The sequence below is a fragment of the Strix aluco genome, chromosome 29, assembly GCF_031877795.1.
Source record: "Strix aluco isolate bStrAlu1 chromosome 29, bStrAlu1.hap1, whole genome shotgun sequence".
Lineage (NCBI taxonomy): Eukaryota > Metazoa > Chordata > Aves > Strigiformes > Strigidae > Strix > Strix aluco.
Genome location: NC_133959.1, coordinates 5,370,313 through 5,397,163, shown reverse-complemented (window position 1 = coordinate 5,397,163; position 26,851 = coordinate 5,370,313). Strand labels below are relative to the sequence as shown.

Genomic DNA, 26,851 nt, shown 5'->3' with positions numbered 1-26,851 from the left:
AAAAATGCTATCAGGACTTGCAAGGTGTTCTTAACAACAGACATACTGAGGGCTACTGTAAGAAAAGAGCAGCTTCTGAAGGAAAAGCTTGACTGATTATCTGAGGTCAAGACGTAGGTAAAAGCTCAAGAAATTTGGTATGGTTAATAGGAAAGAAGGAAGAGGAAAAAGCGAAACCAACAATTTTCTAAATGAAGATTTCTTTTAGACATGTTAAAACCACCTATTGGAAAACATGCTGTGCTGCAGATTTTTCTGTCTTCTGGCATTTGTCCAAGTTTACAGAAAACATTAAATATTTTCACAAGTATAATTCTTGCATATGTGGATGTGCTCTTTTACTGCCACTGGTAAAAACAGAATACATTTTTGAATATATTTTTTCTGTCTTTTTTTTTTATTTCATTTAAAATGCTCTTCATCTGTGACAAGAAAAAAAAAAAAATCACCAAAATTAAAAGAGAATTTGGGATAATTCTTCCCTCCTTGTCACCCTTAGTAAAGTCTTTCAGGTTGCATTCTACCTTCAGCTGCATTTGTGCAACCCTTCAGGAGGACACAGTCAAGAACAAACACTTGGTCCAACACACTGATATTTAGTAATTTCAGACCCAGGAAAGAATCTGCTCCTCACTACTGTGATTGAAAGAGCTTTTCAGGTTGTTTTTTGGTTTGTTTTGGGTTTTTTTAAATGTTTTTAAGTGGGGTTGGTTGTTGCTGGGTTTTTTGTGGTGGTTTGTTTTGGTTTTTTTTTGACTAGAACAGGTGCTCCCCCTGAACACATACAAGTTTTCAGAAATAGAATCCTAATTATTGAATTTTAGATAGTTAGTTAAAGGTTAGTATGTGAAAGATGTAAATAAAAAGCACATCAACGTTACTTTTAACATGACTTTCATTACTTTGAGCATTTTAATTCAAGTCTGGTGTGGGATGTATATCTGCAATCATCAAATAAAATCAGTCAGCTACACTAAACACATCTTCACATCTTCCTACACAACATTAAGTCTTACATTAAGCTGGTCAGGGAGGTTTTTGGAAGACAAAAAAGCACAGCCTTGTTTTTTTGATGGAAGTGATTGAACTGCCCAGGATCATGGTACAAACAGTCGCAGCCAAACTGGTGCACCAGGGTCACTCAATTTGTACAGTACTGGAATAGTCAAAGTATGCAACTCACTGCCAGTTTACACACTTTAACTGGAGATATTGCGTTGAGTAGCGATTGGGTTTTTTCCCCCACATTGATCTTTGTAGTTTGGAGGAAAAAAAAAAAAAAAGTCACACTGAAAACTAGATTGAAAACCCCCAGAAACAAGGTGAAGGACGTGCTCCAAGCAGACCTATCTAGATGCAATGTGAACAAAGCAACGGTTAAATGTCTACAAGTTAAGTGTTATAAATTCTTTCATTTTAATTGAGTTATAAACAATTTCAGAAATAAACTGTTTCCTAACCCACAGCATATGAGAACAATTAAAATACACTTTCAAGTATATGATAAAACTTAATGTTTTCATCATCTGAAAGCTACTAGCTTTTAAGTATATAAAAAGCTATTCCAAATAACATTATGACTGAAAGACAATCAAGGCAAAAAACCATAGAACTTTGAGTCAGTCTCCAAACTTGTTTTCTTGCTATTTGTCAAGTTCATTATTGAAACACAAGATTGTTTTCTTAATTTAATATACATACTTATACAATGGCTTAAATTAAGGCATAATCCAGCTGGCTGAAGTTTTCAGTGAAATGTCTCTGTTGCTTTTTATCAGTAATAATTGGTTCAGATTACTGCTGGCAAAAGTAACATAGTCCATTAAAGAGGAGATTGAAAAACAGATTAGTACTACTATCTTCCATTAGGGTGATTTTTAAACTAAATGCAGCGCAGGCCTTTGGACTAGGGAAGCCTTTCAAGAAACTCACCATTAAATCAACTTATCAGACAGGGCTTGAGGCTTTAAGCAGAAGCTGGTAAAACTCTGAAGCCATAGTGTGGTTTTACAGAAAGCCTTTCACGTTCTAGAGAAAGAACAGTATACACCCAACGTGAAACAGGTTAAAACAGAAATTATCATCCAAAAAGCACAAGGGCAAACTTTTGGAAGATCCAGCCAAAGAGACAATGGCTGAAATTTAACAGACAGACATTAAAAAAGAGCCCTTCAGAATCCAACTCATCATGCCAACTGGAGACTCTTAATTTAAAAGCATTGCCTCTGCTCACGTCACTGTGATGGTACTTCTGTAAATGACATTTTGGGCTCTCGTAAACTCCAAAGAGTATTTCTTCCATGCAAATTGGAATCATATTCTAGGATCCTAGAATACTTCCATTTTCTATTTCAGTTTTAATGTGAAGTGTTTGAGGCTTTCTGGGATTGCAATTTAAGTGTAGAACAGACAACTTTGATAAAGCCAAATGTTCTTAGATGGAATAAATAATGTGCAAATCACATCATCCCTCTATGTGTACTAAAGTTGATGCATAAAAGGCTCAATTATGTTATACAAGAAAATGCACAATTTCAGGAATACAAAGCAAGACCAGCTGCACCCCAAAAAATTTTAAATTCGCAAATTTAGTCCTTCCCAATGTCACGTGGCAAGAAGAGCAAAATAATAGGCTAGATCACAGCCTCATTCCAGAACCTGACAAGCCATGCTTTGGCTACTCCTGGGACAGGCAAAACATGACTGAGGCAGATGATTAGTTACTGAGCAGCAAGTAGTTTGAAATCACAACTGACTATAGCACCATATGTGCTCCCTTGGGAATGAAAACATATTCTTCAGACTTAGATATTCTTCAGATTTAGAAATTGCAATTATATTCCTTAAACGAGTAACAAGTAGAAGCTCAAAACGCCAAACATACGAACTTTTAATGCTTTAACATTTTCCCCAATAAAAATACTGCCTGTTAAGCTTAATATAGTGCTACTACCTATTTTCTTACCCATTTGGCTTGTATTTTATTTCTCAAACATTAAACATTCTTAATATGCTTTTGCTTCCTGACAGAATTCTGTGACAAACACTGTTTATTTTCAGAGACAGCCCCTAGAGTTCATACGAGTGCTTAGAAAGCTTCCTGTAGCTCCACTCATCCTGCCTTTTAAACTAGACTAGTAGCCAACCCAGGTACCTGGAAGTAAAAACAAAGACAAAAAAGTTAAGAGATGCATTTAATGCACCATGGTAGTATAAATCCTTTCAGAGGCTGGTAATTTAACCATTCTCTGCATTTCCTGAATGTCAGTTTATACTAAAGCATTCCCTTGTATCACAGAATCACAGAATCGTCTAGGTTGGAAAAGACCTTGAAGATCATCCAGTCCAACCATTAACCTATCAATGGCTTTGACAAGTAGGGAAAAGTAAAGTAAAAGGTGACAATAGGGAAAGTGCTAAAAAAACTATCATATTTCTCTCAACTAAGCATTGTAGCAGACTTGTTCAATGCTTTTCCTCCATGTTAACCTACACTATGCTAAAGCAGCAAAATAGCCACACAAGCACTCAGTACGGTGTAAATAAAGACTCTTAATACATAATGAAAATGGAACGGTCAAAGGCATTCCCTAATAAAATGATCATTGAAATCCATACAACAGAACCCTTATAGAGCACCATATTTCAGAAAGATGTTTGAAGTGTATAGCTGTACTGAAGCTGGAGGCAGAGCATTCGTTGTTGGATTTGATGATCAGATTCCCAGTGAGGTTCTTCAATGAATGCAAACACTACTAAACCAGTCCTAAATACATACTGGTTTTTGATGGATATGTTTGTGAGGGAAAATAAGGAGTTCTTATCACATTGTTTATTCCAGCTGTTTTTGCTCTGCATTTAGGCATTTGCTTTCAAGGTCGTCCTTATTCTGACCAGCTGGTTCCTCACTCTGTGCAATAGAAATTTCTGACTGGTCCATCTTTGTGTCGGTATCAGCCAGCTCCTCTGCAGCTGAGGTGGGGCCATGCAGCTCCTTCACATGGAGGGTAGGATTGGTCATTTGCTCTGTGTCTTGTTGAGAGGCTGGTACACTGCTATCTTTGGGAAGCTCAGAGCAGTTGACAGGAGCTATCACCACGGGAGGCTGAGGTAGGTCTTTCTGTAAATAGAAGATCACAGTCAGAAAGCTGGAAAGCAAGAATTATCGTGTCCAGTTATCAGAAGTGATGGTCATACAAGATGAAGATTAAAAGTCCATCATCTCTTCTCATTCTCCAGTAGTGGACACATGCATACAGCTATCCCGTCTTTGTGTTTATAGTACACAAGGGGATTTTTCTTCCAGAAATGTGTTTAATTGCTTTCTGCCTGATCATTCCTCACTGATTTCAGATGTGCTCTGCTGATTACACAGGAACAGGCAAACAGCACTTTGGCACTCTGTCACGCTCTGGTTTTGCCCACCTTTACTATCAGCGTACAACTGGCAACTTTTCATCACATTTCAGATGATCTCAAATATTTTTCCACCAATTAAATTCAGTTCTCTAAAGGAAAGTTGTGAAGGTTATCACAAATAGTCGATTAACAAAACACTCACTGCAGAGAACCTCTAGCTTGAGAGATTTGGCCTTCAAGTAGTTACTCAAAATCTATCAACATGCATCACAGTAACAATTACTCCTTTTGGAATCAAATTAATTTCACTTGTACGACAGTGAAACAAAATGATAATTTACTATATTGAACTAGATTTCTACCTTCATAAGCAGTAGGCTATGAAAAAATATGAAGAAAAATATTGTAAGGATATACTTTATATATTATAAAAATGTTTTATTTAATTTTACTCAATAATAATTTCAACAGAGATCAAATGAGTAAAATTATGGCAGAATAAAGGAGGATAAACAAGGTCTACATTACTTTTCACTAGCCAGTTTAAGTGGCCATAAACATTAAAAACAGAGAACCTTACTGAGGCAAAAAAGTATGTAAAAAAGCAAACAATCAAGCAAAAGAAAAATCTGGTTTTGTTTGATAATACTTTACAGTATTTTACTCAACTTTAATTTTAGTTAGGTTTTTATAATATTAGTATTTCTTGAAGACACTCATATCAAACTGGTATTCACCGCAAAGCCGCTGCCCGTCCAGAACATTGCGAGCTCCTTTCTCCAAAGAGCCACAGCTAAGCTTGTGAGGAGAGTACAGGGCACCAAGTAGAGGAGAGCGGGCTGGCCCATCTGCATCAATGCCAAGGCAACAAAGGTCACAAGAAGGCCTATGCCATATGCTGGAAGGAAACAAAACCAGCAAAACCCAGTTACTCAGATATAGGTCTGATCAAGAACAACTAAATAATTAGCTAGATGAGCGTTCTAACAGGAACTTTTTACTTAACAGAGGTACTGCAGTCTTTCTGTCGATAGTAACATGTTGTGAAAGTAGTGTGATTGGCCTAGTCCATACTGTGCAATTAAATCATTGCCTTAAGCAGTTTGAGAAAGGCAAAATAAACAAATGAAATATTGTGCCTCATATTGAATGAATTCAACAGATACAGGCAATTATTTTGACCATTATAACATGTGCTTCTTGTTTGGCTTGGCTTTGGCTGTTTCTTATTATGCTGCAACACCACTAAAAAACCCCAGAAAACAAGCCAGCTGCATGTTACAATTTGTTGTTATTTTCTATTTAATTTCTGCATATATTCTGCAAAAATTACTAAGTAGAACAGAAGCAGCTAGGATCTCATATTGTGATTATTTTCAATGACATTTTCAGAACAATGAAGCTAAATCCATCTCCTATGAGGAGCAGCTGAGGGAATTGAGGTGGTTTCTTTTGGAAAAAAGGTGGCTCGGGGGAGATCTTACTGCTCTCTGCAACTACCTGGAAGGAGGTTGTAGCGAGGTGGGTGTCAGTCTCCTTTCCCAAGTAACAAGTGATGGGACTAGAGGAAAAGTTGTACCAGGGGAGGTTTAGATTGGATATCGGGAAAAATTTATTCACTGACAGGGTCATCAAGCGCTGGAACAGGCTGCCCAGGGAAGCAGCTGAGTCACCAGCTCTGGAGGTATTTAAAAGACGTGTAGACGCGGCACTTAGGGACATGGTTTAGGGGTGGACTTGTTAGGACAGTGTTAGGTTTACAGCTGGACTCAATGATCTTAAGTCTTTTCCAACCTAAATGATTCTATGATTAGAATACTCAATAACTTTCTACAGTTCTTCAAAATGTTTTTTTCAGGGCACATGTTGTTATTAGTGAGAGTTCCTTATATCTGGTTTAAATATTTCTTCTTGTGACTTAAATCCATTGCCTCACATCTTATCCCTGTGCACCTGTAAGAAAAATCTCCATCTTCTTTGCATCCTCACATTAGGTAGCTGTGAACAGCAACAGAATCTCCTCTTTGCTTTCTTTTAAAACCACGTGCTCCAGCCCTCAGCCACCTTGATGGCCTCCACTGGATTTACTCCAGTACGTCAGTGTCTGTCTTGCACCAGGCATCCTGGTGCCAAATTGATCCAACTGCCAAACTGAGGGGAATAATCACTTCTCTCATACTGCTGAGTCAATCTCGCTAACACAAGCCCTGTATGTGGTTTTCACTGCTGCAACAGTAGTGCTGACTCTTCATTGAGACAACATTTTCCTATCAATTTCTGTAAATGTGTTTTGAAAGTTCTGGGTAAGACAACAGTTTCATTTAAGTATATACAAGAGGAAATTATTTAAGATTTGGTATAAAATCATCTCTCTAACCCTGCTCTAAGTCTTCAAGAACCTAGCTATTTTTTCAAAAGAATTTCTAAAGCAGTTTTTCATTAAAATTTTTCATGATATTAACTGCAAGTATCTTAAGTCTTTGCTAGCATAAATACTTTGTATTGTAAAGCAAACAGTAATTTGTAAGATCCTATTCATCAGTCATCTTGTCCATGGCATATAACTGTGAATCCTACAAACTAAAGAAAACTACTTTAGAGGTGTTACAGCCTTCATAATACCATTCATTGCATCACAGGTCACAGATTTTTAGAATACACAAAAAGAACAAAGTCAAAGGAAGATACCCCTGAACCTGAATTCTCATACGCAATAAACTCAAAGATTCATGAATCAAGAAACCAGAATGAGTAGCTAAGTATGTATAAAGATAGTGTAGATGTAAGGGTTATAGTGAGAAACTATGGTAAGAAGAAGCTCCCCTTATATAAGGCAAAACAGCTCAGGAAAAATCACAACAGATAACTTGGTGATGGAAGGTCTAGCCTCGAAAGGATTTTCCTAAAAATATTTCTGTTTAGTAATAAAAGGAGGAGAATAATAAAACCCCAAACTATGTAATACACCATCGATGGTATGCTTTTAAAGGGAGCAACTTCTACAGGTATTGTGTTCAGGTGTCACTGTTACACGTACCTATTGTGCAGGCTACAAAATAGACTCTGGATGACTGCACCTGAATATCAAATCTATGGCAATAAGCTACCAGTAAGCCTAGGAAAGGAAAGAACAATTACAACATGCTTTCAACCCACTCATGCATTAAGATACACAAACCCATCAAATTATCTCAAGATTATTATCAAATTATCTCAAGATTTTTTTTTTTCCAAACACTTCCTTGAGCATCCCTGTGTTTAAGTACTATGACAGCATCGTTCAGGAGGCTGCACAGCTTACAGAACAGTTACACGATAACACAAGCCCAGTACAACAGAAGCACTCTAATAATAAAATTAACCTCTACAAATACACAGATCCTAGATACAAAACATCATCCCATCCCTAGTAAACAGTTGTAAAAATACAGTGCTCACGACAAGAATAAGGGTGAGAGTTCATCCCTTCCAGCTCCTAGTAAAGACAGCAGGAATTTATGGCTAACGACTATTATATAATGACCTATTATAGGTCAGGGGGAGGATGGGACACAGATGGGGATGACACAGTTCATATTTCCCAAAACACAAGAAAATAAACAAATGATTTCTCAGAAGAAATCTGAAAGCCAGAAGATACATACTTGTTTTCACCTGCAGTGGTGCCAGGCATACTTCTACATACTACCTAAAGTCAAATTTGAGAGGTGTGACAGAAACACCAGATGTTGTGTGACTAACAAAATTATGAAGTTTTGAGTGGTCAGGTATGTGTGCACTCAAATCATGTGCAAATGGACAAATAATTTCCTCTATTAAAGATATTTTATTCTATAAAATCAGCTAAATCAAAAAATCAGCTAAATCAACTCCTGAGATTTCTCTACATTTCTTGACATCACTGCCTGTGAAACTGAACCGTAAGCATGTGCATTAATTTTTTATGGAAAAAGTGAATAGTGCAGAAAAAAAGAACATAAAGGATACGCTTACAAATTTATCAGGTTTATAGTAGCCAAATCAAACTTCCCAGTTGAAGTGGAAGTACAGGAGGAATAAACTAACATGACAGTGCAACAAGTAAAATTCTTAACATGCTAAACAAGAAATACCTGGAACTAAAATGTCTCCAAATCCTAGGAGAGAAAAAGGCCTGTCACACAGAGCCAATGGTGAGGAATTCAGTCGTGGAACCTTCAGAACCATTGGGAGCTTGGAATGAGAGAGACATAGGCCTTATGAAAAGCTGTTTCCACTCTATACTGACACCATCTATCAGAACTTGTTCCTGTTGTACTGAAACTGCAGACTTCAAATACGATCTTATATTTAAAATCTTTTATTAATATTACCAACAACTAACAAAATGTATTTAAGATAGGAGTGATGAAATACTTTCTAAAAAAACCAGCCAGGACAACTCTGCATGACAGAAATCTCAAACCAGCATATTAATTTCAAAGTCCTCACATGCAGTAAGGTATCAACTGTGCTTTAACTGCAGGAACGTAAAAAATTTAGGTAGGCTGCCACATGCATAAGAAATAACCATATATATTTCATTCTATTGGTTGTAATAAAAGTCTCAAAAAGAGTAGACTTGAATAATTTTAAAAAGTTATTTTTCAAATCACTTTAAAAGACTTTTTTTCCCCTCCAAGTGTTCCTATTTATTACATAAGTTGCAATGTTGAGGCACAGTACAGCAAGGTTCATTGCAAACACATATTCTCTTTAAGACAGTACGTTAAAGAAACTTTTTTCTTTTCTTATGTTAGTGCTAGAATAAATTTTATCTATTTATACTATCACTGTTTTATACAATTCAGTCTGTGCATAAAACTGAAGCTAAAGGGGTACAAAATACAAGAACATAAAGAAATTAGTATGGATTGATCCACTCGTAGTTCAACCTGCAAACAACTATTTTCTTTACTATTTTCTCACGTGACAGCATTACAATCATTGCTGAAAAGAGACCCATCATCCTTAAAATAACAAACCCCATTTTCCTACAGATTAATTTCTTATTTGTTTTGCACACTGTATCTCACTATCTCCTACACCTCACGTACTTCCCTTCCTGAGTCAGCTACATCATGTTGTACAGCTCTGTGCATACAGCTGGCTGCTGGCAAACGGTTCAGAACCGCTGAATACTGACCTCTGTTTGCTTTGTCTCCAATTCGTGTTTCTCTCCTTTGCCTACAGCCTCAGCTTTTCATAAAGCAATTATCAAAATAGGATTGGAGGAGAAAGTGAGAGACTAATCATACGAGTTTTCTCTCTTTAGGTAAAAATGGATACGCTTCATTAGCAGTAAGTTATATTTACAAATATGGCCACATGTTTTTGTGAAGCTGAGCTAACCAGCTTCCTTATACTGAAATCCTTTCAAGGCAAGATAAAGGAAGACCAAAGCTGTTGTGATGACCCCTGTGTTTGGTGTAGATTTCCAGAGAGTTCAGGAGTGCTTATTTTCACATTAAATTCTTTTCAGACTGGCATCTCCATTTCAGCTTTGTGGTCTTTGAATTTTAAAGAAGTTGAAAGTGTAAGAGCTGGAAGTTAGTGCCATATTCTTAGACTACATACAGTACCTTTTCATGAGTGGCAGAATCAGACGGGCCTGCAGCCACCTCCACCATTATACTCTCCCCAGTCTAAAGAAAAAAGGGGAAAATTGTCAATTGGCACTTCTCTCAGCAGGTCTGGGATCATTTAGGAACACACAGAGAAACAGGTCATTACACTTTGCTCTGTGAGCAGCAGAGAAGTACTTCACTTACCTTTGTTAGAAAAGGTGTGATAAATACAAAGAATACATCATACACAAAAAGAACCAGGAGGAGCAAGGTACAACCCTGAAGGAAGAGACAAGATGCTTGGTATTTACATACTATGCATTAGTAAACAGCAAAGAATTAATAATTAGCAACTTAAGACTATTCAAGGCAAAAGCTAACAAGGACTAAAACAAGTCACCCATGTATTTTTCTTAATTCCTAAATATTTTAGATGGAGGAATTGGTCTCACATGCGCTATATAAAAGAAAGGAATTCTTAGACACAAAATTACGTGTTAGTCCCTAAATTCTTTATCATGTAAAATCTGGAAATGGTGCCATTTCAATTTGTTAGCAAATATTAAGAAGTTCTGCATTTTCTCTGCAGGATGATAGGCATAGCTTGAAACAGTATCCACATTACTTTGGCCAATCTGTACAGGGAAACAAAATTTATAGATGAAGATAACTTGAAACAGAGTTTGAAGAGCTGCCTAAGGAGCAACTAAATGACTAATACTGATTTTTATCTTAGGATACTGAATAAGTTCTGGAAGATTTGAAACACCACCAGAATGATGCATCAATTGTGTGTCAAATTTGGAAAAAAACAAAACAAACCACAAAAAAACCTCACAAGTGAGTGTGTGGTGTGTGATTTACTAATAGTCAGCACTCTGGCCACTTACTGGTCTACATTATAACCCATTACATCACTCTCTTCCAAGCTACAAATGAAGGGAAGTGCATTTCCAAGCCAATGTACTCCGTTGTCAGTGGCTCCTCCGTTCAACTATATACAGGCAAACATCCTCTTTTTACATCTGTTTAACTTTCATACCTTAAATGTAGGCAGGCGAATTGTTTTCAACATATAAAGACAGAAAGCGATTCCTAAAGCATCTTGCAGAACCCAGGCCCACCTAGAGAAAGAAGAAAGTAACATTTTTGCAGGAAACAATAGGAAAGCCAAACCAAGCCTTGTCCTCACTAAGGACATCCTTGGGACTAAAAAATTTATTAAAAGTACTTGCTCAAAGTCAACATTGTTGTCAGCACGGATTTGCAAACGGGAAATTATGCTTGATCAACCTGATAACCTTCCACAATGAAATGACAGTTTGGTAGCTGTGGGAAGAGCAGCGGGGATGTTGTCTATCTACACTTCAGTAAGGCTTTCCACTGAGAATCTCCCATAAGATCCTTGTAGAGAGATGAGCAGAAAGTGAGGTGGATTGTGAACTGGCTGAACTAGGTCAGTGGGTACCAAAATAGGAAGCGCTGGGGTCCTTCAGCCTGTGTATGTGTACACCTTCGTGTGCTGAGGGAAACCTGCAGTTGGAGCTGTTCCTTGATGGTGTTTTGCAAGTTAGGTATAGAAGTACCAATGCTCTCTGCTTTATTCTCAATTGCTATGATCAAAGAGAAGTAGGGTTTGAGATACAAAACACTAAGGTTTCCTGAAAATCGCTAAGGTCTAGATGCAAACAAGAGATTATGTTGTTGTGATCAATACCTGAGCACTTGCTGATGAAGCTTTGTGCAGGAGACACTCAGGTCCATGCCAGTTTTGAGGCAGAAAAGGGAATTCCTAGTCCTAAATATCCCAGGTTGGAATAGCTCTCTAGTACTTCTGTAGTCCTCAGACTGACACTTATTTCTCTAAAAGGTGTTTCAGAGTTGATGCTTCCTGGATTTATAAGTTCTGTCAGTGAATGATCCACAGCCTTAACACAGAAAATGGATCCCACAAGGGCAATAACAGGCATTCAAGGCACAAGCAAGACATCTCTGGTACCATCAGCAGAAACAAGTCAGGATTTCAGTTCCAACACAAAATCCCTGATAGAGGGACCAAGAAGGTGAACACATCATGTATATATGGGGAAACTGGAGCATCTGGGAGTGAGGTGAGGGGTAAAAAACAACCCCAAAAATCCAAACCAACAAAAAACTCTAACAAAAGTGGTGAGAACGTGCTATAATTGGGTTCTGCAGCAATACTGGACATAGAGAGTTATTTACTAGATAATTATTTACATAGAGAATTATTACTAGACAGTTGAAAGAAACTAAAGATGTAACAATCTTCACAGCTCTTATTCTCTCTGAGCAAATGCACATGCAGACCATGGAGAAATAAATTAGATAACTTGTATTCAACTTTCTACACCACTCCTGAAAAGCTGTCTTCAGTCAGAGATCAGAATACGGACTGGGACTCAGAGAAGTTCAAGCTTAACAAGAGACAGTTTTCTGTAACTTAAACCAACAAGACAAAGGTGAAATACACAAGAAACAATTAAGAATTTCTGCCCAAGTCTCTAGTTTCTTTCCTGTCACTCCTAAATTCTGGATAAATTTGGGCTTCTACGGATGTCAGTTACTTATACAATAAAGCATATTACAATTTGTAGAGCAGAAACTAAAATATACACTTACTGATCTTCATTTCTGAAGATTCCCCAGACTACGCTGACAGAGATACAAAACACCGCCAACAGCAACATCCGGACCTGCGGACGCTTGTGAAAATAAGGCAAGTTGTTGTCTGGGATTCTGAAAGTGAAACACACCAAAAGCTACAGTGTCTGTGTAGTTACCCTCCTCCTTTATAAACATTCTGAAGTATGAAACCACCTTGTAAATCCCACACCTACCCAACGTTATAAAAAATTAACTTTGCCTATTAAAATTTTAGAAGTTGCCACATACCTACACTTTCCCAAGGGGACTCTTCTTACAAAGGGAGACAGACAACTGTAAAGACCAATTGAGGCAGCCAGGCAGAATATTCCTATGATAACATAGACTGAGAAAGAAAAAGTAGTAAGTGCAAGTAGGATAAGGTAAGAGATGTTTTTTTTCATACCCTGGCTGAATCAAAACCAGACAATCAAAAAGCATGAATGAGAAATAAGGCTTACATTGCACCAGGGAAAGTTAAATTCAGAGACTCCAAATGATTGTTGATTATATTTATGCTCTTTAAGCATCTATTTCTAGCTCATTTTACTAGGTGTATTTTATGCAATAGCTACTTCAAATCAAAACCTTTGCACTAATATTTTTAAAGTCATTAAATCATGAGCCTAAAAAGGCTATTTATGGTGAAGTGTTTATCTTCTCATTATGAGTACACAAGCATTACAGGGAAGTCTTAAAATCACTCAGTAGCAAAATGAATTAATACAGATGGGATGCATTTTTCATAACTTCCTCAGAAATATGAGGACGGAAGTTCCAGCGCATGAGGCTCTCATGCTCTTTTGTTAATCAATTTGATAAGTGATCCCGGATTCCATAACTCAACTTCAAATTGAACAATAGTAGAAAGACAAGTATAGGTTTGAGAACATCTTTGACAAAAATAGAAGGTGGAAGACACTAAGTCTGTATCTACCTAATAGGCTTTAATGTTTGAGAGAAGCTCTGTGATCACCTAATCCAACCTCACTAAAAGTAGGTACAGAAATCTACTTGGTGGTTCTCTTCCAGGGTTTTAAATCATATTGGGACAAAGAAACTCAACAGAAGACAGCCATTTCAATTATTTTCACAGTAAAAATGATCTTTAAATGACAGCAGCTTTGTGATATTGAAGATGCACCAATACAAACACAACTTTAAGAGTACCTAAGTGGTCATAGAAGAAATAAAGGAGGACCAGCATTGAGCAGCACATCACTACAAACACACAGATCATTACGGGCGTCACATCAACTGTTTCATCATCATGCTTCTCTGCCCCATCATCACGTTTGTGCTTCATGTACCGCCTGAAAGAGTAACATGGCTATAATCAGTCCATTCCTTCTGCAACACGATGTAAAAGGTCACTGAATCTTCTGTGAGAACTACGTGGGGCTGGAAAACATGACACGACACCAATGTCTGCACTGATTTCCACTTCAGTCAGTGGAACTCCACATTTTACATGGATGTATGAATATCAGATATAACACAATGCGTAAAACAGTAAGCGCTGCGTTAGTTTATCAAGAGCACTATTTTTCATTCACTAACAACTCAACAGAATCCTAAAAATTACCACAGAATAATTTGCTGACTTCAGAAGAAGCCCAGTCAGGTTGTGTATATAAAGCAAATGTTAGAAATAAGTGTGTCACAGACGACCTCCTCTCCCCAACTCTACTTACTGGCAAAAAGTAACCATAAAATTTCAATAGAAGATTCATAATAAACATAGTATATGTTAGGCGTTTAATCAGTTTGTCTTGCACTATACTAGTAAAACCAATTTTTAGTATTTTTTTGCAAAAGATTTTTATGGTGAATTTTTGCAAAAGCCCAAACAGGAAACCTATTACTACCCAATCTTCTGAGTTTTTCAAATGTTTGGCTTTTTGACAAGACAAAATACTAAAACACTCTACATGCAAATTATATTCTAATAATTTCACACAGTGACTAAGCCAATACAAGGCTCAGGGCCTTTCAAACGTCACATCAACATTTTCCCATTCTGGTTATATCGTCTCCAAACTTCATTAGCAGAGGTACCGGGTGATCTTTAGATAAATACCTTTTTTTTTTCCTGTGAAAAATACAAGAAAACTGATACACTACATTCCAGTTACTCACTTTTTCACATCTCTGCTTCCTGCCCAGTAGCCTCCAATTGCAACAGTCCCAACAGCCATGACAAATATAATCACCATGTTATAGTCTAGCACAGGTTCATTTGGTGCATACATTGCCCCTTTCACTGAGCTGCCGAAACTCTGCAGAGGTAAGTACAAGTTATGAAGGACTTCCAAAAAGCTACCTTAGCAAAGGTTCAGTTATTTAGTTTTCACTAAGCAACCTCAGAATCAAGCTTTATTATAAATGCTTAAGAGCAATCTATTGGCTCTACTATTAGTGATATTTATTTCCAGCACCAGGTCCATTTTGATTTTATTCTGAAGATGAGAAATAACCTCTTAAGAGATCTGCATTTTTTTTTTCAAAATATAATAATGCAATTTTCATGAGTAGAACTCTCTACAGATTCAAAGCTCTTAAGATAGACTTACACTGTTGAGCAGTGACTCAGTTAAATGAGATAATATAAATCAGAGCATTTAGCATCACGTTTACCTTGCCAATATCCAACATATCGGTATAGCTGAGCAGAGCCACAGGAATATCAATCTCTTCATATTGACTCCTGTTACCCCCAGGAGGAACCTGAAAGACAGTTCAGACCAGGTAAGAATATATTAATTTCTGCAAATACTTCTACTACTTCAAAAGGGTTAAAGTTGCAAGTTTTGTTTCTGTTAATTTGGAAAATACTCTAGAAAGGAACATAATGACAGCAAAAACTCAAAGTCAAAATGTATGCCTGTTTCCAGTAGAACATAAGTCATTACAGACTGTAACAGCAAAGTGCAGCAACCAAACTTCAAGCAGTATCTTTTGCATATCAGGGTCATGGTTTTATGAGCAATGTGTGCCTCTAGTATTGACTACAGAATTCAAAACCACTAATTTTACAAAACATACACTGGTGATGCTCCAGCTAAATCTAAAGCACCAGATTCACTGTGCTCTAGATCTCATTAAAGGTAGTAAGTAGTATAAGTCAAGAAACAACCAACCTCTTTCTTTGATTCCAGTATTTCATGACACAAGGATAATTCTGAGCCCTTGACTTGAACGTTACATGAGCTCTATGCACCACTCTTCCTACTTAAATGAGTACCTCCTTTTGTTTCATTAATTCTTCCTTCAGATGTATTATTTCCATACATAACTATGTGATGTATGTACATGCATAAACACACACATGTATATTTTGAAGAGGAGCATCAAATACCAGCAATGAGCACTGAAGACAAGACAATATCTAATATCATCTAACATAGAAATATATTTAATATAATCTAATATAGAAATATATTTAATATCATCTAATATAGAAAGATAGGAGACCTACCAGTCTCTCTCTGCTAACAATCAGCAGCCCACGAGCTCCATTTATCTGAGCAAGCCTCACTTTCTCATAGAAGGTGCAATTCCCTCGCATCACCATGGGGATTTGATTATTAAATCCCCCATCGGGTACATCAGAAGGAGAACACAAAACAGATGCTGTCTGATCCTGTAGTTGCAAGAGTGACTGAAAAAAAAATAATTAGTTAAGTACATACATATAAAATAAAATTAGAAAAGAAGTCAAGAGCAGAAACCACAGAGTTTCTAAAGGGTAATTTAGAACTTTCAAGGTGATAGAGTATACTCAGAGAGACTTGAAAGCTGAAACAGTGCTGTTCTCTCTATTACACAGGGTCCTGCCTTGCTTCACCTTATTGTACAGAATTCTGCTGATAATAAAAATTTGGCTTATGATCTGCACTTGCATTTGTTTTCTTCAGCACTGTTGCTGTTCCGATGTGCGTATCCAGGATGTAGGAGGAGTACAGCAAAGTGTTATAATTCTAGGGTGGCAGGCTGAGATGATGTATGAACAGCTAGAAACAAAAACACAGGCTGGGGTAAAGTACAAAAATAAACTTCCATTTTGAAACCAACCATATCCAGTTAGCTGAGACCTTTGGATCCTAAGCACCTGCAGACTGGATTCTAAGCTGCTTGCAATTCAGAGGTGTTGCAGGCTGAGCAGGTTTGAGGAAAGCTTATCAGCTCTATCAGAGCGTAACACAAATGCACAGTGAGCTCAGGTTGGCACACTGCATCGCCTCAGTTAATGAATTGAACTGCTGGAGTACTGGAGGGAAGGAGGAGGGAGAATGTGAAAGAAGGAAAAGGCAGAGGAGAGTTGAGGAAGGAAACAGGGATAGGCAATGGATATAGCATAGGCAACCCAAGTGCTCTGTGGAAGGCAGATCAGAACCTGCTGAGTGTTTCAGTTCAGTGCAAGCTGTTCTAGACTATATTAGCTCCTGCAGAGCTACTGAAACGTGTCTCCAGTGAATTTTTATGAGACTGGTTGAAACAAGATGCCTACAGTAGAGTCCCCAGCTCTCACAAATCCTAGAGTCTAGAATGATAGAATGATAGAGACTCTGTGGGAAGTCTGCCTGGATGCAAGACCCTAAGCCTCTCAAATCAGCTTCATCCACTTCCGCATTCCCACTTCTGCTGTTGGAGCAAAGGGATACAGCGTGTCCATGCACTGACTTCACGTTACAGTCAGGTCAAGTGCACGAGTTTATCAGCTGGGTCTACGCAAGGCAAAGACAGCTGCCACATCTGAGCTATCTACATATCTAGGGAGTAATCTGCAGTTCTGATAATCCCACCATGGCTAATTAAGATCTGATTATACACTGATAAGGAACATTAATAATTCTGTGTAGCGCTCAGCTGGTAGATTAAGGAATAAAATGAATAAAATGAACAGAGTATCAGTCAACTATTCCACACCTTCCTCAATTAGTAGCTCATTCAAAGTGTATTTGCTGATTCAGTGACAGTAACTTTTTCCTCACAGAATAGAGTGACTCAATTGTCAGCTTTGGATAATGAAGCAAAAGCTTGACACAGTTTGGGACTACTTATTCTTACACTTGCCAGAACTATGAACCACCGCGAAAGCACTAAAGGTCACAATTCAGTATATTAGCAAGGCCACCATCATACTGACATACAAAAACTCCTTTCCAACCACAGGTAAGTGCCATTTTAATTTAATTGATCACGTTGTGCAAAAAGAAGATTTTTGGTTTGGACCAGAAACAGTCATCACCTCTGCATGCTGCCTGGAAAAGAATACTGCCATCACAGCACTGCCTAAGGTGATCTTAATAGATAAAGGTATTTTCTGAGTTGCTTCAAATTCTACTAATCCAAGTTAGAAATTAGAAGTTTCCCTGTAACAAAGGCATTTTTTAATACATTCTTCTGTCATTGCTTGGCTAGGTACTTACAGCTTTACCCAGATCATGTGGCAAATGGGCCCACTGAGAGTTGAAGAGGATACAGTAGTCTTTTCCTTTGCTGCTTCCCTTCTCTGAAAGGACATGTACCATCCCATACTCACAGTACACCTGAAAACACAACAAAAATTTCACTACGAGAATTTTAGGTCACATGAAATGACAGAAGTGATGAGTGTAACTTGCTGTTGACTAGCCTGCTTTGTATTTCAAAGAAAAACAAGATTCTACAAAGTTTCAGTATTTGTGCAGGGAGTACACTGGCATTTGTTATTATTTCCATCATACTTCAAACAAAGACTTTGGATACATTAGGCAGATTCCCTCCTACACAGCAACTGGTCAAAGAATCAAATGAAACCTCACTGAATGTTACTGGATGTCTTTATAAAAAAAGAAAACCCAAAAGAAACAGCCAGTCCAAACACCACAGCTAGAATGGTGCATATAAGTATATAAACCAGAGCAAGAGAAAGAAGCTGGACTACTGCAGAACAGGTAAGAGCTAGAACAAGAGGCCTGCTGCCTACCAAGCCCTGAAAGCACAGCCTGAAGCAATGATCAATTCCAGAGTCACACTGCTCCAAAACTCAGCCTAGGACACCTTTGTTGTAGGTCTGACAAGACCCCACAGCATCATCGGCTCTTTTTACGTCCTAGGTAGCACACATAGATTCTCAAGACTACATACTGCATATACTTTTCACTGCTCTCAAAACTCCAACAATATTTGCTACAAGATTACATATCTAAGTTATTATTACAGGCCTGTAGTACTAGGTCTGGCTGGGATGGAGTTAATTTTCTTCATAGCAGCTGGTGTGGTGCTGTGTTTTAGATTTCTGACCAAAACAATGCTGATAAACTAATGTTTTAGCTATTGCTGAACAGTGTTTGCACAGTGCCAAGGCCTTCTCTGTTTCTCATTCTGTCCCCCCAGTGAATAGACTGATGGGTCCACAAGAGGTTGGGAGGGGACACAACCAGGCAGATGACTAAACAAAGAGATATTAGTACCATATAACGTCATGCCTAGCAATGAAAAGTGAAAAGAGGGTTTTTTTAAGGAGGTTACCCATCTTTTGCTCAGGAACTGGCTGGGCATTGGTCTACCTATGGGAGGTGATGAGCGATTGCATCACTTGCTTTGTTTTCTTTCTTTCTTCTTCTTCTTTGCTTATTAAACAATTTTCATCCCAACCCACAAATTTTCTGGCTTTTACTCTTTCTTTCTTCTTCCCTCTCTCACTGGGTGTGGGAGGGGAAGTGAACAAGCAGCTGTGTAGTGCTTAGCTGCCTACCAGGGTTAACCCACAACAAGGTCAGAGGCAGACACCACTTTCACTCCGGTTGTTTATAGGTAAAATCCCTTAACCTGAATAATGAATCATGAGATCTGGCCACCTTTAACTTGACGTTCAGCCTCTGGAACAGAGCTGAGTTGCAGTGGAAGGACCGTATGAACTCTACACCCAAGTACAGCCCAGGCTGCAGTCCTGAGCTGAAGAACTAGGAATGCTACACTCAAAGCTCAGGCACAGTTAGTCACAGACTGGGTTTCAAACATAACACCCTGCCCTACCATTCTTCACTCGGAGCTCTCTTAAAGCTGTTATTAATTCCTCAAAGCTTCAAAAGGTACAAAAAAAATAAAAAAGACTCCACACAAACCCTGAGTATTCACCTAATAAAAGATTCCACGTAAACCCTGAGTATTTACTTAATAAGGCAGCACACATTATTTCCAGTTCATACGCAGCCCAGCCTCAGGTTGGAGCTACACCAGCCTTTACTGCAGCTGCCTCCACACTGGGAACAGCCCATGCTAGCAAGAGTAATCCTAGTTGGTTTAATCATAGAAATGTCAAGATTCTCCTGAAGAACTCCAGGAAACTGAAGCAACAAAACCCAGTTCCTGCAGGAATTTGGAGAAAGAGAATAAGGACTGCAGAGAAAAGTAAACAGTAACATGCAGCAAATACACCAGTTTAAGGCATCTTCTCTGTTGTGATACACTGTACGTAGTCTGTTTATTCAGCTAAGCATTCTAACCACATTTATTTGCAAGAAGTGCTCCTTTTAACACAAATATTTTCAGCTTCCCATCCCTGCAAAATAATAGCTAGCAAACTGTGTTGGGTTTGTGTATGTCGGGGTTTTGGTAGGGGGGGAGAGGGCTACAGGGGTGGCTCCTGTGAGAAGCTTCTCGAAACTCTCCAAGCTACAAGTCGGACCTGCCTCGACCAAGTAGTGACGGCGGCTGTGCCTCTGTGATAACGTATTTAAGAAGGAGAACCTGGGAGGAGGAGTGGGAGTTGCGAGGAGGAGTTGCGAGGAGGAGTTGCGAGGAGGAGTTGCGAGGAGGAGTTGCGAGGAGGAGTTGCGAGGAGGAGTTGCGAGGAGGAGTTGCGAGGGAGACACCTCTGCAGCCACCGAGGTGAGTGGAAGGAAGGAGGAGGTGGCAGCGGGGAGGTGGGCTGGAGCAGAGACCCCCCTCAGCCCATGGGGAGAGGACAGGCTGTCCCTGCGCCCATGGAGGGCACCGGGGGAGCAGATGCCAACCTGCAGCCCGGGGAGGACCCCACGGCGGAGCAGGGGCTGTGCCTGGAGGAGGCCGGGATGCTGAGGGCAGCCCCCGCTGGGGCAGTTTGTTGCTGGGGGGATTGCAACCTGCGGCAGGGACCTGCGGCTGGAGAAGTCTGTGAAGAGCATGAGGAGTCCTGCCCCTGAGGAGGAAGGAGCAGCAGAAACAAGGGGTGATGAACTGACCGCAACCCCCATCCCCTGCTCCCCTGTGCTGCTGGGGGTAGGGGGAGGAGGTAGAGAAATTGGGAGCAAAGCTGATCCCAGGAAGAAGGGAGGGGTGAGAGAAGGTGTTTTTTAAGATGTGGTTGTATTTCTCGCTGTCCTACTCTGATTGATAAATTTAGCGGTGGTTGTGTTCAAATTAAATTGATGTTCTTTTTCTTCCCCAATCGAGTCTGTCTTTTGCCTGTGACCATAATTGGTGATCATCCCTCCCTGTCCTTGTCTCAATCCCCCAGCCTTTTGTGGGAGTAAGGAGTGAGCGAGCAGCTGTGTGGTGCTCAGTTGCCCTCTGGGCTTAAACTACTACACAAACATAGTAATCCTCATTATTTTGGTTATATCAATTTTATTAGGCCAATTTCCAGCAAAATTAAAAGACCTAGGGGCTAGCATAGGGTCATCACAAGCAGGTACAAGCAAGCACTTCCTTATTACAGAGTTATTCACCAATCTTCTTATTCTTCATGATGAGCTCTGTTCTTTTAAATGTTTTCTTCCTTTCCCCATGTATACTGACACAGTTTTCTAAGTACCAGATATGTTCCTCATCTTCTACCCCCCCAAAAAAGAGACCAAAACCACCTACAAAACCATACATAGAATCTGCAAAAGTAAGTATTTTTGTGGAATTGAGGCATTGTCTGCTTGTACACCAAGCCCTAGTAGGTACTTATCCAGGCAACCAGAAATCAGGAAGACAAACAAAGCAACTGTGGAAGTATGTGCAACTTCCCTACCACTAGTGGTTTTATTTAACTTTAATTAGTGGTGACTTCATTCTCATATTAAGCGAACCAAAATTCACAGACTAAGGGTGCTGATGCAAATCCTCCTTCCCATTTGTAAGTGGCAAATGGGTACCTTGCATTGCTTCACCCTGACAAAAGGGTCTTTTGCTCACTGGAACGAAAAGACTTGCAGAATCTAATTTTAACATCACCATTAAGTTCTATGGGACACTTCAGGGCTGCAGGTACTGTCTTGGGAGTAGTGTCAGGCACCATCTCCAGTAACTGTTAAAGTTTAAGTTCAAGAACTCTTTTCTTCATGGAAAATACTGAACATCAGCTCCTTGGTACCAAACTTGCTCATGTGCGTTCTGTGACCCATTGGGTCAGGTTTGGACACCACCACATTAAGAAATCAATCTAATATCTGAGCATTACAGAGTTGCTGCAGAAAGCTTTAAATGCTTCAGATAAAAAAAAAAATGTTCAGATACAAAATAAATACTTGGAAAGTAGGGCAAAAACTAACTTTTGAGGGTTGGGGTTTTTTTTTGTGTTTGTTTTCTTTCTAAATTCAATTATACAAATCTAGATCAGTGCTTCTTTTTGAAGAAGGAGTCTTGCTGGTCTTTAATTACTGCTTCAGAGCCTCACGGTCCTCTTACAGAGGGCTTTTCAACTCATGTCTCCGCTATTCAACCACAGCACGTAAAACCCTTTCAACAAAAGGAAGAAGTATTAAAAAATAATCCATTATTATTATCTTGAACTTTACTTTCATGAGGAAGAAGCCACAGAGATCCAAATACAGACACAGACAAAAGACCAGAACAGAAGTGTTTCCTGCTTATTGTTACACGGTCTGACTGGGCTTAAAACAATCCCAACATCAAGTACCTCAGTTTTGAATGCTACATGTCAACTGCTTCCAAAATCTTCAGGTAGTTTTGCTACCTGTAGTTGAACAGCTTTATGCATTGTGCAGTTAAAAGTTTTATATTTATAAGATATAAGCTATACACCTTTAAAACGAGAATAATTATAAGATGTGTTTCTACATTTCCATTTAGACAACCATTACTGGAACTCATAATAATCCCCAAATGGCACACTGAAGACAATAATACACAATTATGCTTTCTGAGCAACTTAATGGATGTTCTTTAAATAAATATTAAGGGAGTAAAATGTTCCTAATGTGAAGTGCTCCGAACATTTTAGAAGCTATGTGGTTTTGTGTGCCAAAAGCCAAGTTAAAAATCATGGATGAGAGGAATTAAAGGGAATATGAGCAGGGCTAAAAGCAGAAGAGAGCGTACAGTTTTAGAAAGTCTGTGCAGAATGCAGTCCATGGAGAATGTGGATTAACAGACATTTTTACAAAGCAATTATCACTTAGCATCAAAGCATTGTTCTGAAGTCTTTTAACAGCCACTACAAGTTTGTTCTTATCCTCTCACCTAAGCAGAGCCATAGGCACCGGAGTTTCTTGTTTCAGTACCATAGGGCTTTGATGCTTCCAGTTTTGATTTTATTTCTCTCACTAGGTATCAGACAACAAAAGTAAGTTCAAAGCCGTGCAGCTGATGCACTGGGATGATGGCAACATTTATGGCAGTTCTTAGTTCCTAGAGATCACTCCATATCCTAGATTAACCCATGGGAAAATGTAATCTCCTGTGCAGATCCTACACACTGTTCTTACAACCCTGAAGGGCTCTTTTCCAAGTGTTTGGATATCGAGCCCAGCTTTTTTCAAACACTGACAGAAAAACAACAGCTGTTGTGACGATAAGGTGTTTTGATGCTTGCTTCTTACAGCACATATGATTTAGAAAGCACTACAAGCTTCAACAGGAATGGGCTTCCCAGCCTGAAACAGCGGAATTAACTTCTCCCAGTTAAGCAGGGAATTATCTCTCTTCCCTGTATGAATAAGGAGAGAGTATTTGCATTTAAACATTGTTACCCATCAGACATCCATATTCAACAACAGTGACATGTCACAAGCAAGACCTCTGCAAAGCTGGAAATCTGCTAGAATCATAGCTTTATGAAGATTGTTGTATAATTAAGACGAAGTGGCTTATAGCTGCAAAACAAGGAAAAGGCTTTCACACAACAGAAGTGTAAAGTCTGAGGGCACAACTTAAGAGGCAACTGAGCCAATTTAATTGTTTGCCCTGAACCTCATCAGGCCTTTCCACGGTTTATTTAATGCATATAAAGAACAGAACACTTCCCAGTTTTTTTAATGAGTTTTTTTTTGTCATGTTAGAGAATTAATGCAGCTCAGAGACAAGCACTGGAGCTTGCAAGTTAAGTGATGGAAGAAGGTAGAGAGGAGGAATTCAGTGCACCCATATTTCAAGAAACTGCAATGTGAGTGACCGAGCCAACCTAGCGGCTCATTCTTGTTTGTTCCTTCCTGCCTCTGTCCCCAAACTCACCTGGATGCCCAATACACTTTCTCCACTTTCATTAGCTCTATCAGCTGATTTGGTCACCTGAATCTTGGAGAGACTTAACAGGCACTAGGAGCTGTGTTCCTTGAAGAAGGAATGAACGAGCTATGCCTTCTCTTACAGTACGTATCGCACAAAACACATAGCAAAGTTCCCAAGAGCTGGGGTGCATTCTTTCCCATAAACCACACCGATCAGTTTGGAGACCATCAACAGCAGACAGCAAATTTGCACACAAAGAAACTGCTCCTTTAACAGCACTGTACAGCGGAGACAGTTTCATATTCAGAATGCAACAATTCCATGAGACTAAACTGTCAACCAGCACCTTAATCCAGAATTTCAGTCTTTTCAACTCTTCTGACCTACATCAGAGCACTCTGATTTTAAATACAGAAATCATCACCTCAATTCAATATTCTGTGGACAGCTAGCATAGTAAAGACCAGCTAGATCCAACATGCTCCCTGTAGATCATATTACTGTATTCTTCATTAGCCAAAGGCTCATGTGTATCTGCTATTGTTACAGGACAACCGAGAGGCAGCAATGCCGTGAAGGAATGGCGAGAATGAGAGGAAAGTTAAATGAAAAGTGAGGACTTGGATACCAAAGCATGATTTAAGTGCATGATCTCGGATCTCTAAGATCACACCCCTCTTTAGCTGTTCCCAAATGAGGGCCCACATTTGGGTGAGCCATGCTTCACTAGCCAAGCTGTTCCTTCTCCTTACATAAATCTGAGTTTAGAAGCAAATGTGGACACTATGTCCCCCTGCCCCAGGGAAAAAATAAATCAATCCTATTATCCTATCTCAAGGAGGGAGACAAATATATATACCAAATATGCCCAACAGCACTAAGACAGGAGTAAGCCATTGATAATGAGTACAGCTGGTACACAGCAAATGCACACAACAGCTTATTGTGAGAGCTGTCAGCTTTGTCCTCCAGAATAACCCCATCCATCAGTCACTGGTGTATCACGGTAGTACAAGTGCATCACAGCACTCCTCTCTGCCTCAAGCTGGGGATGATGTACTACCTATGGACAAGAGCAAGTACAAGAGCTGTATTGCGAAATATGAGGTATTCAAGCAAATCTTAAAGGAGCCAGCTCCAGTAACAGAAACATATTAGCAGCATACAGTAAATTCACTTTTTGCTGCAGCGGCAGGACTGTTTCAGCACTCCGGCCAGCCTGTTCAAAGCTCCTTCAAGCATGTTAACACTGTTCCACTGCACAAACATACTAAATGACTCGCTTACAGAAGGAAGGATGCTGCAATGCATGCAGCTGAAGCCAAGAACTCCAAGTATCTACCCATGTCTTACTTGCTGTCCTTCCACACTGTGATGTGCTCACCTTTTCTAAGCTGATGGATCAAACTGGTTCCATACCAGTCCTTGACCATTCTTATACCTTATTAATTTGTGGGGCCTGTGCTGGCACTACCAGTCCAATTGAAGCATTAATAGAGGTGCCAAAATGCACAGGGCATATGGGGAATAAGGAAGGGATGATACAGGAAACGATGACAAAGAAAAAAGGGGATGATGCAGAAATAAAAGTTAATTGGCAACCAGACTGTTCTGCAACTAAAGATCACTGGAAAGGAATCAGTAAGGACACAGGTATGGAAGAGGGAAAAACTAAGACTGTTGTGTGAAGATGTTACACCAATAATACTCAAGAATACATAGTACCCTCCAAATTACCTAATAAACCATTAAGAAATTTAAATTACACTTCAACATTTTCAGAACACAAAACACCTGAATTTAAAATACAATGTACCATGCAATACAATAACTAAAAATCCACCCTCTCCTGTATCAGGATTATATACCTAGTTTGTCACACCCTTAAATATTTATCCCACAAAACTTATTAGTACTGTAAGTAATGAGAATGCAAGACTCCAGACAGGCTATGGGGTCAGGTTCAGCACAAATCCCCTTTCTTTTTTGCTGGCTGCTTTCTCAGAACGAGTTTGTCAGTTGGGATGAACCCAAAGCCAAGAGTCGTCCCTGCTGCGAGGATCCCAGCACTGGCCTGCACCCCCTTCCCGAAGGGCTGCCTGGAGAAGGCTGCTGGCCTGACAGGGACTCTGTTTTAAGAACTATGAGGAACACGGTGTTAACTACGGAAAAAAGGAAAAAAACCCTACAAGCAAATCCAGATATATGCCTATAAAGATACCGCTAAATCGCGGAGGTCACACAGCACAGAGGTGGGGGCGCAGCCTGGGGTTCGAACGATGCTGTCTTCTTTCCTCCAGAAAAAGCGGGTCGCGGCTTGATCATTAATACCCTGCAGGAGTCCCCCCCCCCGACGGAGGGCTGCGGCACCCTCCCGCTGCTGCCGCGCAGCCCGGGCTCAGCTCTGCACCGTTACTAGCCACCAAAGGCGACTCTCAGACCGAGAAGCACCGTCCGACCAAGCGAGGCCCCATAGACCCCACCAGGGCCCTGGGACCAGCGCTGGGCCGGCACCCGGCTTTGCCCGTCACCGCTCCCCGCCCGGCTGCTGCTCCCCATCCCAGCAGGGCTCCCCCCCACCCCCAGAGCGCGGGAGCTCCCAGGGCCGGCGCAGCCGCTCACCTGCGACAGGAAATGCAGGAGCAGCCAGACGCGGAGCCGGGCCCGCTGCGCCGCCATCCCGGGCCCGCGGCGCCGCGCCCCGCCCGCTTTGTTTCCGACCGGGCCGGGCTGGGCCCCTTCCGCACCAGGTAACCCAGCAACCCGCCCCGGAATTCCCGCCCACGCGGCCGTGAGCCGCCAATGGGCTTCGCCGA

The 26,851-nt window shown here is 39.9% G+C and overlaps 1 protein-coding gene across 2 annotated transcripts; it reads right to left on the bottom strand.

Annotated features, from left to right (window-relative positions):
* Positions 1 to 1,392: 1,392 nt before the first annotated feature.
* SPPL2B (signal peptide peptidase like 2B) lies at positions 1,393 to 26,795 on the bottom strand. 2 transcript variants are annotated; one of them, XM_074809051.1, is made up of 15 exons: positions 26,658 to 26,795; positions 18,044 to 18,163; positions 16,090 to 16,272; positions 15,249 to 15,338; positions 14,751 to 14,890; positions 13,782 to 13,924; positions 12,861 to 12,957; positions 12,588 to 12,704; positions 10,987 to 11,068; positions 10,149 to 10,223; positions 9,960 to 10,022; positions 8,472 to 8,571; positions 7,397 to 7,474; positions 5,097 to 5,257; positions 1,393 to 4,120 (listed from the first exon to the last, which is right to left on the bottom strand). In XM_074809051.1, the coding sequence occupies exons 1-15, from the start codon at positions 26,712 to 26,714 to the stop codon at positions 3,833 to 3,835; spliced, it is 1,794 nt and encodes a 597-aa protein (XP_074665152.1). In that variant the 5' UTR covers positions 26,715 to 26,795; the 3' UTR covers positions 1,393 to 3,832. The 2 variants fall into 2 exon arrangements, with proteins under 2 accessions (XP_074665152.1, XP_074665153.1); XM_074809052.1 differs by having other exon boundaries at positions 4,008 to 4,120; positions 5,029 to 5,257.
* Between the last annotated feature and the right edge of the window lie 56 nt (positions 26,796 to 26,851).

Coding starts and splice junctions, on each gene's coding strand:
- SPPL2B (XM_074809051.1), bottom strand. CDS start 26,714: ATGGCGGCGCAGCGGGCCCGGCTCCGCGTCTGGCTGCTCCTGCATTTC. Junction 14,891..15,248: donor ATATGTTGGATATTGGCAAG/GTAAACGTGATG, acceptor TTACCTCTGCAG/AGTTTCGGCAGCTCAGTGAA. Junction 10,224..10,986: donor TTCGCCTGCCTACATTTAAG/GTATGAAAGTTA, acceptor CTCTTCCTTCAG/GGTTGTACCTTGCTCCTCCT.